Source organism: Momordica charantia (assembly GCF_013281855.1).
Source record: "Momordica charantia cultivar OHB3-1 chromosome 8 unlocalized genomic scaffold, Mcharantia_2.0 BLBB01000008.1, whole genome shotgun sequence".
Taxonomy (NCBI): Eukaryota; Viridiplantae; Streptophyta; class Magnoliopsida; order Cucurbitales; family Cucurbitaceae; genus Momordica; species Momordica charantia.
Genome location: NW_028275166.1, coordinates 10,217,378 through 10,235,829, shown reverse-complemented (window position 1 = coordinate 10,235,829; position 18,452 = coordinate 10,217,378). Strand labels below are relative to the sequence as shown.

Sequence of the window (18,452 nt, the reverse complement as noted above, 5' to 3'; positions counted from 1 at the left end):
CATATCTCCTTCATTTAAAGCGTGTCACATATTTTAAGTAGAGTCTACATATTTCGAAGTAAAAATAATTTCTTGTATTCTACAATCTTCTCTCTCTTATTAATTACTATTATATTTGGTTATTTATTTTTATTATTATTATTTAAAAAATTTAGATATCTTCACTTTGCTTCTTTCATTCTTAACTTTGACGGGTGGAGGTTTTCTCTCTCTTCCAACTCAATTTCTTCCTTCTTTTTTCATGGTTGTTAATTAAAGATTAAATTATTTTATTTTAGTTTTTCTTTTACTTCAAATTATAATAGGACTTGCTTTTACTTTAGTTTTTAAATTTAGACTCTTTTAACTTTAATTTTTCAACATTTGTTGTAATTTATTTTTAAAATTTTGTTATATTCGGTAGTCTTTTTTTTTCTTTGCTAGATAATAAAATCCATCCTTAATTTATTATAAACTTTATTAGAATAATATCTAATTTTTAGATTTTAGAGATCAAAGGATGGATTTTATATTTTAATTTGAGGGCAGTTACAAATATGACAAAAAAATTTAAAGAAATAACAAATTTAGCATCTACATTTTAAATTTGCAAATATAGCAAAATTTTTAGAAAAAACGGAGGTCCAATAATAAAATGTCAAATTTACCCTCGTAGTGTTAATAAACCATTGATATAGCACTGATTGATAGATAGATATATATATACTTGATATACATCTGATTTACTACTGATATACAATTGATATATCATTGATATAACTATGATGTCTACTAATATAACTTCTTATATCATTATATTATTTACTATTTATTGATTTACCATTAATATATGCGATATATTATTGATATGCCTTTGATATACCACTGATATAATACTGATATAAAATTGATTTACTTCTGATATATTTATGATATCTACCAACATAACTTCTAATATGGTTTGCCACTGATGTACGTATGATATAACTATGATTTCTACTGATATAGATTCTTATATGGTTATATAATTTACCATTGATTTACCATGTTGATATAACACTTATATATCTGTGATATATACTTGATATGTCTTTAATTTACCACTAATATAACTGTGATATCTATTAATATAGCTTCTCATATGATTATATGATTTACCACTAATATAACTTTGATGCATCTATGATATATACTTAATATGTCTCTAATTTACCATTGATATAACTATGATATTTACTGATATCTAACATTGATGCATCTGTGATCTACTGATATCTACTGATGTGTATCAGATATTAGTTACAAATATATTTAATATTGCCACTGATATACATCAAATGTACATTAGAGATACATCAGATATATATCATATAAGATATACATAGTTATATCATTACAAATATATTGAGTATATCATAAATTAGAGATACATCATATGTATATTAGATGTATAATATGTACATCTGATGTATATCAGAGATTTATCGGATGTACATCAAACGTAGCTCGGAAGTATACCAGAGATACATCGGACGTATATCAGATATACATCTATCGGACGTATATCAGATATACATCCATCTAGCGTATATCATATATACATTAGGTGTATATCAGATATCATAAGGGTAAAATTGGAATAATAAAAATTCCGAGAATAAAAATTCAAATATTTTGTCATATTTGCAAAATACAAAAGTGGTTGACATTTTTGTAAATAGGTATAAAAGTTTAGCTACCCAATACAGTTTCCCTTTAATTTATGATTGATTTTACTGTTTTATTACTATGAATAATGAAGGTTTGAGATATTTACATTGACTTTTAAAGATTAGCTCGATAAATATCCTATTAAATAATTTGAGCATGTTTTTAATTAATTTTAACATGATTCAAGTAGTAAAAAGTTAGTGTATAACTTAGCAGATAAGAGAATAATTATTTAATTAAAAGTTAATAAAAAATTTAAATAACAATGAAAAAGAAATAAAATGACAAACGGTTTGAAGGGAAAGAAACACTCGAATGAAAATGGAGAGGAGAGAAATAAGTGAAATGTATTCATGTTTACCTCAAGAAATGTGATCAAAATGTTTATTCTCCATGGTGTTTAGTATACGGTCGAAATTACTTATTTAGGGTGTGTTTGTCAGTATTCTAGTATTAGTGATTAAAAAAAAGGTTAGTATGATTGATTTTACAAAATCACCATCAAATATTAAAAATCAATTTTAAGTGATTTTAAGTTTTTCTAAAATGAAATTTCCTAATTTGCCAAACATGATGGGGGAGTGATTTTGGGTCACTCCCAAACACACACGAAATGGTAGAAATGGAATCAATTGTGGAACCAGTTCAAACTTTGTAATCACTCCGGCTAAAAAATGGTGTAATCTCATTTTTCTCTTACAGTCTCATAAATATCATTCTCATCTTTTCTATGGGTCTCACACCTTTATAATCGTTACTTTACAACTTTTATCATTTATCTCTCATCTAGTAATGAGACTCATTACTTTTGAATTAATTGTTTTATATTTTTATTTATATTATTAATAAATTTTCTTCTAATAAAAACTATATTCTTATAAAAAAAATTATACCATTTTTATTAGTTGATGTGGATTTATTATAAAATATTACAAATTTCTATTAAAATTTTTTAATTACTTAATTTTATTTTGTTAATTAATATCAATACATAATTTCAAATACAATTCATTATTATTGAATATATAACAATAAAGTTTAATAATATTTAGGGACAGTTGTAAATATGACAAGAACATTTAGTAAAATTAGCAAAATAGTAATTAAATTTAGTTTTTTCAAATATAGCACTTAAAAAAAACGAAGGTCAAATTTTAAAATGACAACTTTACCCAAATGAAAATATATCTGTAATATATATGTAATATATCTAAATTATTGATATATGTATGTGATATATATCTGATATACTTACAATATGTATGTGATATATATACGATATACTACTAATATAGTGTTTGTGCAATATATATGTGATATTCATCTAATATACTACTAATATGAGTATCTGATATACTACTGATCATATAAGTGAAATTTTTTGCTATATTTGAAAATCTAAAAAATAGGTGACATATTTTGAAATACATAAAAAAATTTTGCTACCCACTACAATTTCCCTAATATTTATATTAAATGATGGTTGTTCTCATAAAAAATTATTTTGGTTGATGTATTTTTATTTTAATTATTTATTATTTTTTAATATTATATAATTGCTATAATAAAAAAAACATTTACTATCAATAAAATAGTAATAAAATAAATTAAAATATATTATTGTTTTAATTAAAAATTGAGTACAATAATATATTTGTAATTATTTAGAAATAAGAAACGGGTACACTATCACTAATGTGTGAGATTAAGTTAGAAAATGAACAATAAACGTGCCTTGAAAATGATTATCTAACTTTCTAGAAAAGCCAATCCAAGCATAGCTAATTGGACAAGACACATGTTACTAAATCGATCTACCATTGTTGAACTGAAAAAAAAAAAAAGAAAATAATTACCTAATGGTTAGCGGTATTTGCCACGTTTGTCCTTCATTTTTTAGAAGTCATCTTTACCATTGCTCCATTTACAACTCAGCGAACCCTTTAAAACAATAAAAGTACAATTAAAACTAACCTCAAAATTAATAATGTGACATCATACATAATTTACTTGGACAACTCAATATGTCATAATATATGATAACTCTTACCAATCAAAATATATATATATATATCTCTCGTAACTTTCACTACGTGTTATATCAACTTTTCTAGGTTTTTAAAGAGGATATAAAACTTTAATCCTAAACCAAAAGATAAAAAAACAGTTACTTTTAAACTTTAATAATTATTATGAACAAACACAAATATAAACAAATATCAATATATATTAACCAAATGAAGAATTTATTAAAATTGGAAGCTACATTGACTAACTGCATGATGTTGTTTGGTTTACACATGCATATGGTTTGAGTGGGAATGTACATTATTATTGCTGAATCTCAAAGAAAAAAGTGAGAGAGAGCAAAAATAGCCTCTCCAACTTTGAATAATTGGAGTTAGTAATTGGAGAAGAATCAAAACTTTTGAATGATTTGCTATTGAAGGAAATTTCCTCTCCATCGTCCTATACAAAATATTTTTTCTGGTGATTCTCTTGGTCTTCAATAATCTCTTTTGTGTGTTGTTGTACAACTAAGATTAAGGCATTGCCCATGAAATCTGAAGAGGCCAATACCTCCCCAATTGCCCCGAGTTCCGTAACTTCATTCCAAAGCACCAACCCTTGAACTAGCTGCGAACTTGGGCAATGGCGTCTTCCTACCATTACAAGGTCGAAATTGTTCCCCATCGAACGGAGTATGGAGACCGTTCCAATGCTGTCCATCACCACCTCTTCTATGTACATTGCTTTGTAGTTGTTGTGTACTATAACTTGTCGGAACTTGCTCACCGCCTCATCATCAAGCCTCCTCTCTTCTACGTTATCACTCGATACATTCCCATTCTCCAATATTCGGATTATTGTCAAGTTGATACTGGGGTGCCCAGCCATTCTTGCCCCGATGAACATTGCTTCACGATCGTCTGGTCCACCTATGAAAACCACGGCTATGTGAAAAGAATGCAAGTTTGTTGAGATAGAGCTTGAGACTTTCAAGAGTCCACGATCAACAATAAGGGCTATAGAGCAAGGTGCCTTGTCAATGATGTGATTGTTAACTGTCCTCATCTTACTTTTACACAATGACAACACGCTGTCGGAATGAAGTCTCTTGTGGAAAGGAATAAGAATCAAAGAAGTCCCTTTGTCAAGTGCAAGCGTACAAACATCGTGGTGAATAGTCGCAATATGTGATATAACAGTGAAGGGATAAACTGAAACCACGTCACGATTGCTTTGTCCAAAGTATTTGAAGGCATTAACGATATGCTCAGAATGGCAGGACCCTGAAGTACCTACCTTCGTAAGTTTGTGGGCAATGAATTGTGGGTTAGCTCGGCCAAGAAGCTCAACAAGATGAAGCATGTGGATAATAAGATGGCTTCGTCTCGTTGGATTCAAGGCGTCAAGAAGTTTAATTGCATTTGGAACATCATCTTGGTCATGAATGCAAACTAACACATGGAGATCACCATCCGGTCTCAAGTGCATCATTGTTCTCCTGCTGTAAACTACATACTTTCTTGAAGGATCATCGAGATATCTCATTATGGGAGTGATAACTGCAATCGAAATCACCATGCATATGCACATAACTGAAAATGTTTCATTATCTAACAACTGCACAGATTATGAAACGAAATATCATCAATGAGTACTGTGAGAAATGATCAAATGAAATTAGATAATAATGATGATCAAAATCAAATACTTGTTTTCCTACCTTATCCTTATTCCTCGCATCCAACAAACGAAGCTCCAAAGCTCCTTGACTATTCAAGATGAGGCCGAGCGATACGGCATCTCTCACAGGCAGTTTGAAGTAGATTGAAATCATAAAGGCACCCAAAAACTTCCCCAACGTAGTAACAAAAATAACGAATGACAAGACTAACAAATTTTTTAGTTTGATGATAAAGATATTGATAACCCAGCCTATTTTGACAAAGAAGATTGGCATGAAAATCCAAGAGGTGATGCAATGAAGTCTCTCTACCAATGTTGATCCAACGGGAGGCCCTGGAGGTATTGCAATCCCAAGTACAAGGGGACCAAAATGTAAGTACAAACCTGTTGCCTGGCAACAGAAGCCAGTCACCAACACCCCTAAAAGCAAGGTAATCAGATAGGCCTCTTTTAATGGCTGTCCAACTGGATTGTGCTTCATCATCCACTTAATGACTTGTCGAAATGCATAAACTATGAAGGCTATGACAATCACATAAGCAAAAGTCATTGATAAGATGTCATATCTGACAGCATTTGTTGCAGTCAATAGATGTCCTAGTACCATAACGCAATAGCTGCACAAAGCAGAAGCCATGGAAGATGCCAAAGCAATTGTCCCAAACTCAGAGTTCATTCTATGAAGCCCAGAGAGAAAGAAAGCAATGGTGGGAAAGCTAATAAAGGTCTCTGCTGCAACAACCATGGGAAAGGATTTGGCGATTTGTGGATCCACACTATTCATGAAGTTTACAATGCAAATGTTAGCAAGAACCATAGGTAAAGCCACGGTACACAATCCAACAGCAAATGCTCTCTTGTCAATCTTCTTTACTATGGAAGGATCTATTTGCACACCAATGAGGAAGAAGTAAAATATATATCCAAATGAAGATACTATATCAAGTAATATGAATCCCCTCTCGGGGAAAAAGGTTTCTTTGAATTCCTTGAACTGACCCAGAATTGAAGAACCTAGAAACAAACCGCCCTGATAAAACCACAATCAATAAGAAAGATAACAAAGAAGGGGATCGATGCAAGCAACTAAGGGCCTATTTGTTAATGTCATCGTTTCCAAGTTTCTCAAATTTGAAAAATGAGAAACGAGATTAGTTACCAAACATATTTATTTCTTGAAGAAAATGAGAAACGAGAAACGGAAAAATTAACAAACGGGTACTAAGAGTAAGAGAGAGAGTTACCAAGATTTGGGAGACGATGAGGGGTTGGCCGAGGGGCTTGAGGAGCTGAGAAAACAACATAATGACCCCTGTACATATAACCAACTGCATTAGAAGAAGAGGGACAGAGTACTCCAAAGGGTTTGATCCGAGGAAAACCCCATGAGAGCGAATTCGATTGGCAGGTATGCAGATCATGGTGGTCATGTTCTTGAACGACTGCCCAATTCCCCCACCGACATATGCGTCAATTTCATCTGCTTCCATTGCAACAAAACTCAGTTTTCCAAGCTGGGTATTGAGTGAATAGACCCTTCAAAGAGACAAAAAATCAAAGGAGGAGATGGAAATGGGAATGGAAGAAAAATGTGTGAGGGAACCCACATTCAAAACCCCAGACAGAGAAGAACTCAAAAGGGGCAATGGGAATGGAAGAAGAAATGTAATGGAAGCCATTTTTAGGGGTTGCAAGTCAAAAGTTAAGCTTCAAAGGAAGAAGAAATCAGAAGGGGATTGGAACAGAAATGGGGATTGTTTTAACTGTTTGTTTAATACTAATTGAGTCATTATGCTCAACTTGGAAGATGAACGAAACTCCATCTTAACAAAATCAATTAAAATTTGGAAGAAACTGAAGTTGTATTGTGACCTGGCCTACAACCAAAAACCCCCACTACATGGCTTTTCCAACCTTTTCTTTTTCCTATTTATATCTTTATCCTACGCAAATTCAACCGCTGTAATACTACTTTCTAAGTTTCGTTGACATTATTTAAAAGTGACGTAAGTTCTACCAATATTAAAATAATTAAATAAAGGGAGGAGTAAAAAATCATGGTGCTATCATGACATGTAAGAGTGTTCATGGATTGAGTCGAACTACTTTTTGAATCCAACTCAAATTGTTCGAAGTTTAAATTTATTAAACACTCGTTAAATAATAAAAGCCCAACCAATAATACATAGATTGAAAGTTTAGAATATTATTTTGACTTAATTACTTTTATTTTCTAATATTTTGAATGAAAGAAATTGATATAATTAAAATTACATTTAGTTGTATTTAAAATTATTGAACAGTTTTAAAATATTTTTTTTTATTATTTCGTTACAATCTATTTTAATTCTTCAATTTTAGTTGATGTATTGAGAATAGATGGTGTTTTTCTGTAAATAAATAAAATAAACGGTGGAATGTTACTTACCAAAGAATAATATTTTTAAAAAATCCTTGACAAAATATTACTGATGTGAAACTAATACAAATAATAATATTTTTAACATACGAAATAAAAAGGGCTACAATAAAAATGTGTTCATTCCATACGAAATAAAAAGGTCGCGGCGGATTTGTTCATTCCATACGAAATAAAAAGGTCGAGGCAGTCGGATGGGTTGCTTTGAAGTTGGACATGAGTAAGACATATGATAGAGTTGAATGGTGAGCGTAGGGGTCATTTCATTACGTGGCCTCAGGCAAGGTGATCCCCTTTCTCCCTACCTTTTTCTGATTTGTGCGGAGGGTTTGTCATGTCTGTTGCAGGGGCGGTTAGATTCACTTTATCTCGGGGTGGTCCATATATTTCCCACCTGTTTTTTGCCGATGACAGTCTTCTTTTCTTCAGAGTGTCGATGGTGGAGGCGGATAGAGTTAATGGTGTTCTGGAGATCTATGAGCGAGCCTCAGGTCAAACTATTAATTTTGACAAATCTGTCATCCCTTTTAGCCCTAATACCCCGCACCATACTACGGTTGCTATTGAATCCTCCATCCGTGTGCGGAGGGTTGCTTGCCATTAGCGATATTTGGAGTTGTCGGCCTTCATGCCTCGGAACAAGAGGGAGGCTCTTGGAAGGGGCATATGTTCTCGATTGGTGGTAAGGAAGTGTTGCTTAAGGCAACTATTCAAGTTATCCCCTGCTATTCCATGCACTGTTTTAAGCTCCCTTCTGGTCTCCTGCATGATATTAGTATGTCGATGACTCGTTTCTGGTGGGGTGAATTTAATGAGGACAAGCATATTCATTGGGTCAGCTGGGAGGTTATGTGTCGGCCTAAATGCTTGGGCGAAATGAGTTTTCGGGATCTTATTTCTTTCAATAAAGCTCTTCTAACTAAGTATTATTACATGAATAATCAAACTACATAAAAAAAAAGTACAAAAAACAAAAAAAATAAAAAGTACAAAAAACAAAAAAAATTATTGATGATAGGAATCAGTAGATGCACCCGATAATCCCAACTATGTTGGCACAATCTTAGCACCCTCATCATCTAGCCATCCCAATAAATCAATGACATTGAATAGTAATAAGAGTTTGTACATCGTTCAAGTTAAATATAAAAATGAAATAAACTATAACTAATTCTTCAAATATAAACCATACAAGTGCATGGTATCGAGGAATCCATCACAGGAAGGTATGGAAAATCCACAAAGGCCCTCCAAATCTTTGAACGATTTATGGCTATCTTCCACCTCCACAGTCCGTTCGATTTCCTCCAAAGCTTCTCGAGCTGCATGTCTTATTTCTTCAATCGCAGCTGGTTTCACAACTTGTTTTTCAATTGTATTTAGTTCCATAGCACATGGTTCACTATTGTCATTCTTCAAATATAAACCATAGAAGTGCATGGTGTCGAGGAATCCATCACAAGAAGGTATGGGAAATCCACAAAGGCGCTCTAAATCTTGGAGGGATTTATGGCTATCTTCCACCTCCACAGCTCGTTCCACCTCCTCCAAAGCTTCTCGCGCTGCTCGCCTCAGTTTTTCAATTGTAGATGGCTTAACAACTAATTTTTCAATCACATCCGGCTTCACAGCACATGGCACATCATTGATGCAAAGCTGCCGCTGTGCTTTCAAGATCGTATCGGCGAACCTTGCTTTCAACATTGTTACTCGAGCAGCTGTGGTTGGTGAGGGTGGAGTACTAATGTGCCGTGGTGTTGTGATTGAGGTTGGTGTTGAAGTTGTGGCTTCAGTTGGTGTTTGTGGTATCTTTGCAACCAAATCTCCACATTTCTATTTAAAAAAAAATCACATTCTCACGGTTTCGATTTATGTACAGAATTGGATATAAAAATAAAAATAAAAATAATAAAAAATTGAACTCACCACTGTATTTGCTGCCAAATCAGCATAAGAAACTAGTTGCGGTTTCACTAGCCCAGAACTCACCTAAACATGTACAAAATTGAATATATAAATAAAAGAAATAAAATCTTTTCTAACCTATAAAAGAAAAGGCACCTTGGACTATTCATCTTATTGTCCAATTATTATTATTTTATAAACTTATCTCGAGTATTTATGCAATTTTGAAGATATATATCAATTACCACTAATTATGTTCGGTTTGACATGTCATTTGTACTTTATATTAATTGTATACATTAATATCGTCAATCAATTAATCAATTAAAAGAAATAATATTTTATATACGTGTTTTTCAAATTAACAGTACTTTTTTCCTTGCCTTTTAAGATTGGAAGCCTAATAAAGACATTAAAAGAAATTATAGCAAATTTTCGTTTTTTTTTTAATAGAAATTCCAGCCAAACTGGCCCAATACAAAACAAACATTTCAAATATTTTGTAATTAAAAAAAGAAAAAGTAAACTCATTCAAGGAGATTTAGGGTTTTGACCAAACGGAATAATTTCCCTCGCATTTTGATTTATCATCATTTTTCTAATACACTTTTGTATTTTTTTTTTGTCTAATAAAGTGTGTCGAATTTAGGAACCTTGAATAAAAATGTCCCTTTGGCTAAAAATGGTTGAGATTTTAAATATGAGATCATACCCAAAAAAAAAAAAAATTACCGATATAGTCTTTGCTACCAAATCGTCGCAAAAAGCTTCTCGAGGTTTTGCCTTCATCTAAACATGTACAAAATTAAATATATTAATAAATGGAATAATATTTCAAGAATGACCATATTTCTTATCTTTTCAACCTAAAATAATCTTGATCAAAATAAAGAACTCACCATAGTCCTTTTTGTCTTTGACTTTCCGTTGCCTAGTTTCTCTGACGCGAAAATACGATTATAAGATTTCATGGAGATCCCTTTCTGGATCAACTTCTTCTTTGGTGGTTTAGCAGTCAATCTTTCGCATAGAAGAAGGCCTCTTAAATACGAAACATCTTTCTCAACACCCTTCATCTTTTTTCACACTTTGAAACGCTCTCAATTTCTCTCTACACTCCAGAAATTTTGGTATGATAAAAAGGAACACTGTCCTTTTATAATATGTAATATTTATTATTTAACTATAATTCCTGTCAGTTTGAAATTTAAATGGTAAATTTGAAATTTAAAATTTGATTTTGTTTATAAGATTAATTTTATAATATGTAATGCATAAGTATTTCACTGTAATTCCTGTCCATTTGAAATTTAAATTATCAATATGAAATATGAAATTTGATTTCCAATTTTCCACGCTAGCCCTACTTTATATATATGAGATTAAATTGGAAGGTTAAAAAGATAAAATAAAAAAAAGATTTTAATGGTTTAAAAAAAGTACTCACCAAAACAGCCGTTGGGAACTATTTTCGCTCTAAAATTTCAATTAAAATGTTAATTCTTTATGAGAATCTCAAATTTCAAATTCCCACCGAAAATTTTCATTTTAAAGGAAAAATTATTAATTTTATTAAAAAATTTATCATAATTCATGAAACAACAAATTCTAAAATTTAAATTTCACTTTCAAATTATCAATATAAATAAATACTAAAACATACCCATCATAACAACGTCTCGTAAATTTTACAAACAAATATTTAGATTTAGGAGTTTTAAAATACATCTAATAAAAACAATATAGTACTGGAATATATTCTCCGTCTCTATTGAGTCAAAGTGAAAAAACTTTGTTTTTGGTGGAGAATTCTGCGAGAGCCGTTTTCATTACTGGCCTTAGCCCTTAAGGGACGGTATTTTAACAACAGGAACTTGGATCCAACCCATCTTATATTTGGCGAAGTTTGTTATGGGGTCGTTCCCTTCTTCATACTGGTCTTCGTTGGCGAATTGGGGATGGTTTGAATATTCCCATTTATGGCTCTAACTGGCTTCCGAGAGATGGCTGTCTTCAGGTACAATCTCCTCCTCGTCTTCCTTTATCTAGCACGGTTTCTGTTCTTATGATGGGTTCGGGTGCCTAGAATGAGGGGATTGTTCGGAGTGCATTTGATAAAGATGAGGCCAATTTGATTTTACGTATCCAAGTTGGTGTTGATAGGAAGAATGATATGAGAATCTGGCACTATGATTCCAAGGGCTTGTTCTCGGTTAGAAGCGGATATCGAGTTGATCAGTCTCAAATTCTTAATCGGCTTCCTTCTCCATCCGAATCAAATTGTCGGCGATTATGGTGGTCGGGTATGTGGAAAATGAACATTCCGATTAAAATTAAAATTTTCTTGTGGCGTGCCTGTCTTGATCGTCTCCCAACAGGTGTTAATTTGGTGGATCGTGGTGTTGTTGGGTCCAATCGATGCTGTTTGTGTGGGCGGACTGGTGAAGATCTCCTTCACTCTTTCTGGCGCTGTAAAATTGCTGCTCGGGTATGGAAGGCTTCACGGTTCCGTTTCCTTTTCCCGCCAGCATCTGGATTATTTGTTATGAATACTTTGTGAGGGTGCAAGGAGCATTTGGATTAGGAGGATATGGGGGAGTTGTCCACGGTTTTGTGGGCCATTTGGAATTTGAGGATTGATTGGATTCATAACAAGGTGAGGCGGCGATCTCCGGAGGACATGGGAAGCTAGGCGGCTACTTATTTGCAAGATTTTCGAAGAACTAATGCTCGGGCCCTATCAAACGAATCTGCTAATAGCCTTTTGTCTGATCGTTGGAATCCTCCTCCTGAGGGTTGTTACAAAATTAATTATGATGCTGCTTTTGATTTGGCGTCGTCATCGGTTGGTTTGGGTGTGGTTGTTAGGGATTGCCACGATCAGATGATGCTTTCGGCTGCGACTAGAATTGAGTTTATGGCAAGTGTTGATTTGGCTAAAGCTTCGGCGGCGAAGTGGGGTGTTGAGCTTGTGAGGGATATGGGTCTCAGACCTTGCGTGTTAGAATTGGATTCCTATCGAGTTTTTCAGCTGTTTCAATCGGAGGAGGAAGTTCTGTCAGATGTCGGGTGGTTTGCTGAGAGGTTGAAGGTGGCGGCAACTAGTATCTGTTCTTCTTCCTTTAGTTTTGTGAAGAGAGCTGGAAATAAAGTGGTTCGTATTCTTGCTAGATTGGGTTTGTCTAAGGGGGTATTTCAATTTGGTTAGAAGAAGGTCCCGATGATATCCTTCCTATACTGCTCCAAGAGAGCTCTTGTGTTCCTCTTTAATCTGATTATTATAAAAATAATAATAATAACAACAATAATAATATTTTTAACATAGTAAAAACTAAAAGCGGTAAGTATTTGTTGATTAATCTTTTAATTACCATATAACTTTTAGATAAAGTTTACCATGTCAATGTAAAAAAAGATAACTAAATTTTTAGATAAAGTTTATGGACTAATTTTCATTGCAAAGTACTAATATCTAATTAAGTAAACATATAATAAGAGGAAATATTACTCTTAAATATTTCCAAATATTTATTTATTAAAATGACATTTTGAGGGGAAAAAAAACCTAGCCCACATTAATCATACTGGTGATAGAAAAGACATTTTAAGGTTTCTATAGAAGAAAGGGAAAAAAAAAGTGAGATTAGAAGTTAGAACTATAGAATAAAGGATGAAGAGTTTCCTAATGTAATTAACAAATTAACAAATCCAGATGTAATTTTTTGTGGTTCATAACAAATCCAAATATAAAATTTTAGGTTTAAATATTATTTTGTTCTTTATAGTTTTGACTTTCATTCATTTTGATCGTAGTTTCAAAATATTTATTTTGATCTATGTACCTTAAACTTTTATTTATTTTAGTCTCTATACTTTCAAAACATATGTTTACATTCCCGTTTTGTTTGTCTAGTCAGACAAAGAGATAGCTTAGCTGTTAAAGCAAAGACTCTACAAGTGCATTAATCAAGAGTTCCAAGATGGCAGGGCAGTTGTGCCCGTATCAAAGGCAGAAAAGAAGGGGTTGAAGTCGAACTCCTTAGGACTCAATAGTGTAGTCTTTGTGGACACCTGATTGAGGGGAGTTCAACCGATTTTGAAATACGGCTTGGGAATTTTTCGTCCTTATACTTTTAAAAAGTGACCAATTTGATCCTTTTAAAATTTTAACACAAATTTTATGTATATTTAAATTTCTTTAATACAAATTTATGGCTATTTAGTGACTAAATAAGTGTCATGCTAAAATTTTAACTATAATAAATGACATAAAAATAAAAATGAGCGGACTAAAATTGTATCTTTTTAATGATAAACGAAACCATTTAGAACAATTTTTTAATACTGGGGGACCAAACTATCTCTTTTGAAACTCCAATGACCAAAAATGTATTTTACCATAAAATATAATTCGTTGTCCAACGAAATTATAATTAAAAGTTTTAGGCTAAATTATTTAATATTTCCTTAAATTTTTAGATTAGTTTTAGTTATACCGTATAGTTAAAATTGCTTAACCTTTAAAATTGATTCAAATATTCCCCTTAACAATTTTGTCATTAAAATAAGTGATGGATACATGTAGGGCTACAAACTTGTAAATAGAATAGTGGCAGACATAGCTTTTGAAAAATGAACGAAAAACGAAGTACTGTTAACCACTAGGCAATCACTAAGGTGAAAAATAAGTTAGCAAATGAACAGTCAACGTAACTTGAAAAGTAATTGCTTAGTTGTTTAGAAAAGTCAATCCGAACATAGCTCAATTAGATGATACACATCTTACTTTCACTAAAGTAGATGGTTTGATCTTTCACCCCTACAATTATTAAACTCAAACAATAGAAAATAATTACCTAATGGTTATTCGTATTTGTCATGTGCTTTTCTTCACTTGTTTTCCCAATAGCATATTAAACTTTTTAAACGGTGGAAGTACAATTAAAACTAGCCTCAAAATTTACTTGAAAACTCAACCTGTCATAATATGATCGCATAATAACATCATAACTTTTACATCGTGGTATATCAACTAGTTAACAAAATGCAAACGATTTTCTAGTTTTATTTAAGAGGATATCAACTTTTCATTTCAAACTATATATATATATATATAATTTGAATCATAAATCATTATTATGAACAACCACAAATAAAAACTACTATCAATAATATATTAACCACATGAAAAATTGAGTTAAATTGAAAGAGAAATTCTAGCTCAATATGGTGTTGTTTGTTTACACATGGATATGGTTCGAGTGGAAATGTACATTGTTGAAGCTCAAAGAGAAAAGTGTCAGATTGAGCAAAAATGAGTTCTCCAACTTTGAATCATTGGAGTAGAATCAAAACTTCTATTGGAAAAATTTTCTTTCTCTATCATCCTATACTAAATACCTGTCCATGGGAACGACACTTTCTAGGTGATTCTCAGGGTCTTCATTAATCGCTTTTGTGTGTTGTTGAACAACCAAGATTAAGGTATTGCCCATGAAATCTGAAGAGGCCAATACCTCTCCAATTGCTCCAAGTTCGGTATCCTCATTCCAAAGCACCAACCCTTGAACTAGCGGTGAACTCGGACAATGGCGTCTTCCTACCACTACAAGGTCGAAATTGTTCCCCATCGAACGAAGTATGGAGACTGTTCCAGTGCCATCCATAACCACCTCTTCTATGTACGATACTTTGCAGTTGCCTACTATGATTTGTCGAAACTTGCTCACTGCCTCATTATCGAGCCTCCTCTCTTCTACATTATAGCACGGGACATTCCCATTTTCCAATAATCGGATCATTGTCAAGTTGATATTGGGGTGCCCAGCCATTCTTGCCCCGATGAACATTGCCTCTCGATCATCTGGTCCACCTATGAACACCACGACTATATGAAAAGGATGTAAGGTGTTTGTGATAGAGCTTGAGACTTCTAAGAGCCCACGGTCGACAACAAGGGCGATAGAGCAGGGTGCTTTGTCTACGATGTGATTGTTAACAGCCCTCGTATTATTTTTGCACAATGACAACACACCATTGGAATGAAATCTCTTGTGGAAAGGAACAAGAACCAAAGAAGTCTCTTTGTCGAATGCAAGCGAACAAACGTCATGGTGCATAGTTGCAAAACAAGATATAACAGTGAAGGGATAAATTTCAACTATGTCACGGTTGCTCTGTCCAAAGTATTTGAAGGCATTAACGATAGGCTCAGAAGGGCAAGACCTTGAAGTACCTACCTTCGTATGTTTGTGGGCAATGAGTTGTGGGTTAGCACGGCCAAGAAGCTCAACAAGATGAAGTATGTAGACAACAAGATGGCTTTGTCTTGTTGGATTCAAGGCCTCAAGAATTTTAATGGCATTTGGAACATCGTCTTGGTCGTGAATGCAAACTAATAAATGGAGATCAGAGTTCAGTCTCGAGTGCATCATTGTTCTTCTATCGTAAACTGCATACCTTCTCAAAGGATCATCGAGATATCTCATTATGGAAGTGATAGATATAACCAAAATCACCATGCATAGGCACATAACTGAAAATGTTTCATTATCAAACATCTACACAGATTTAGAGAACAAAATGTCAGTGAGTATATGGTAAGAAATTATCAAATGCAATTAGATGATAATGATGATCAACAACTTATTCCTACCTTGTCCTTCTTCTTCGAATAAAACAAACCAAGCTCCATAGCTCCTTGACTATTCATGATGAGGCCGAGCAATACGGCATCTCTCACACGCAGTTTGAAGTAGATTGAAATCATAAAGGCGCCAAAAAACTTTCCCAATGCAACAACAACGATAGCGAACGATAGGACTAAAAAATGTTTGAGTTTAATGATAAAGATGTTGATAAACCAGCCTATTTTGACAAAGAAGATTGGCATGAAAATCCATGAGGTGATGAAATGAAGCCTCTCTACCAATGTTGATCCAATAGGAGGCCCTGGAGGTATTGCAACCCCAAGTGCAAGGGGACCAAAATGTAAATATAAACCAGTGGCCTGGCAAAAGAAGCCAGTCACCAACGCCCCTAAAAGCAAGGTAATCACATAGCCCTCTTTTAACGGCTGCCCGATCGGATTCTGCTTCATCATCCAAAGAATGGCAGGCCGAAGCACATAAATGATGATGACTATCAGAATCACAGAAGGAAAAATTGTTGAGAAGACCTCATATCTGTCAACATTTAGTTTCAAGAGAACTCCTAGAACCATAATGCAATAGCTGCACAAAGCAGAAGCCATGGAAGATGTCAAAGCGATTCTCCCAAGCTCAGAGTTCATTCTATGAAGCTCAGAAAGAAAGTAAGCAATCGTGGGGAAGTTGATAAAGGACTCTGTTGCACCAACATAGATAAAGGTTTTTCTGATTTGGGAGTTCACATTATTCGTCCCGTTTATAGTGTAACTGCAAATGATGGTAAGAACCAGAGGTAAAACCACAGTACCGAAACCAATAGCAAATGCCTTCTTGTCAATCTTCTTTACTATCGAAGGATCTATTTGCACCCCAATGAGGAAGAAGTAAAACATGTATCCCACTGAACCTACTATATCAAGGAATATGAATCCCCTCATAGGGAAAAAGGTTTCTCTGAATCCCTCGAACTGGCCCAGAACCGAAGCTCCTAGAACTAAGCCTCCCTGATAAAATCAAATTCAATAAGAAAAGATGACAGGAATAGAAATCACTGGAAGCAATCAAAAGAGAGAGATAGAAAGAGTTACCAAGATTTGAGAGACGATGAGGAGTTGGCCGAGGGGTTTGAGGAGCTTAGAAAACATCATAATGGCCCCTCCAGAAATAACCAACTGCAATAAAAGAAAAGGCACAGAGTACTCAAAAGGGTTTGATCCGATGAAAACTCCATGGGAGCGAATTCGGTCAGCAGATATGCATCCCATGGTCAAGTTCTGGAGCGACTGTCCTAATCCACCATTGGCGTAGGCAGCAATTTCGTCTGGTTCCATTACAACAAAAACTCAGTTTTCGAATCTGGGTAATGGGTAGTGAGTGAAGACCGGAAAGATCCTTCTTCAAACACAGAAGAAATCAAAAGGGGCTATGGAGAAACGGAAGAAAAATGGAATGTAACCCACTTTCAGAACCCAGACACAGAAGAAATCGAAAGGGTCAAATAGAGAAATGGAATGGAAAGAGCTGAATGGAAAGGGAAGATTGGGAATGGATTGGAAATGGGAATTGGGGATTGTTTTCTTTTAAACCTTTTTGTAAATACTAATTGAGTGATTATGCTCAACTTGGAAGATGAACGGAAATCAATTCAAATTTGGAAGAAACTCAGCTTGTATTGTATTGTGATTTGGCCTACAACTAAACCCTCCAATTTTCAATATTAGATGCTCCAGCTTTATTTTAAAATGTTGTGAGTTCTCAATCATTTGTTAATAATTTATGTTGTATTTATTTTTTTAGAAAATTTTAGCATTTGACAACAAAAATACAACCAACAATAAATGGATAGAGATTTTAGGGCATTATGTTTTTTTTTTTTTCTTTTAAGAAAATTTTAGCATTTTAGTATTTGACAACTAAAAATCCAACCGAAATTTTAAGAGCACTAGTTGCTGCCAGTTGCACAAGCAGGAAGTATTTTCAATTCAATTTAATTTTATAATAACATAAATAAATGAGAAAAAATCAATATCGCTAATAGTAAAAAATAATGATAAACAAAAAAGAAAATTAAGATATATACATTGCAAACTTTCTCAAAA

General features: G+C 33.4%; 2 protein-coding genes across 2 annotated transcripts; both read right to left on the bottom strand.

Annotated features, from left to right (window-relative positions):
• Nucleotides 1-3,914: 3,914 nt before the first annotated feature.
• Nucleotides 3,915-7,201, bottom strand: LOC111023393 (cation/H(+) antiporter 15-like). The gene is made up of 3 exons (XM_022300817.2): nucleotides 6,627-7,201; nucleotides 5,420-6,412; nucleotides 3,915-5,316 (listed from the first exon to the last, which is right to left on the bottom strand). The coding sequence occupies exons 1-3, from the start codon at nucleotides 6,870-6,872 to the stop codon at nucleotides 4,159-4,161; spliced, it is 2,397 nt and encodes a 798-aa protein (XP_022156509.2). The 5' UTR covers nucleotides 6,873-7,201; the 3' UTR covers nucleotides 3,915-4,158.
• Nucleotides 7,202-14,903: 7,702 nt separating this feature from the next.
• Nucleotides 14,904-17,985, bottom strand: LOC111023395 (cation/H(+) antiporter 15-like). Its single transcript, XM_022300818.2, has 3 exons — nucleotides 17,442-17,985; nucleotides 16,362-17,357; nucleotides 14,904-16,266 (listed from the first exon to the last, which is right to left on the bottom strand). Exons 1-3 carry the CDS (start codon nucleotides 17,682-17,684, stop codon nucleotides 15,094-15,096), a joined length of 2,412 nt encoding a protein of 803 aa, XP_022156510.1. The 5' UTR covers nucleotides 17,685-17,985; the 3' UTR covers nucleotides 14,904-15,093.
• Between the last annotated feature and the right edge of the window lie 467 nt (nucleotides 17,986-18,452).

Coding starts and splice junctions, on each gene's coding strand:
- LOC111023393 (XM_022300817.2), bottom strand. CDS start 6,872: ATGGAAGCAGATGAAATTGACGCATATGTCGGTGGGGGAATTGGGCAG. Junction 6,413..6,626: donor TCATCGTCTCCCAAATCTTG/GTAACTCTCTCT, acceptor TGGTTTTATCAG/GGCGGTTTGTTTCTAGGTTC. Junction 5,317..5,419: donor ATGCGAGGAATAAGGATAAG/GTAGGAAAACAA, acceptor TAATCTGTGCAG/TTGTTAGATAATGAAACATT.
- LOC111023395 (XM_022300818.2), bottom strand. CDS start 17,684: ATGGAACCAGACGAAATTGCTGCCTACGCCAATGGTGGATTAGGACAG. Junction 17,358..17,441: donor TCATCGTCTCTCAAATCTTG/GTAACTCTTTCT, acceptor TGATTTTATCAG/GGAGGCTTAGTTCTAGGAGC. Junction 16,267..16,361: donor ATTCGAAGAAGAAGGACAAG/GTAGGAATAAGT, acceptor AAATCTGTGTAG/ATGTTTGATAATGAAACATT.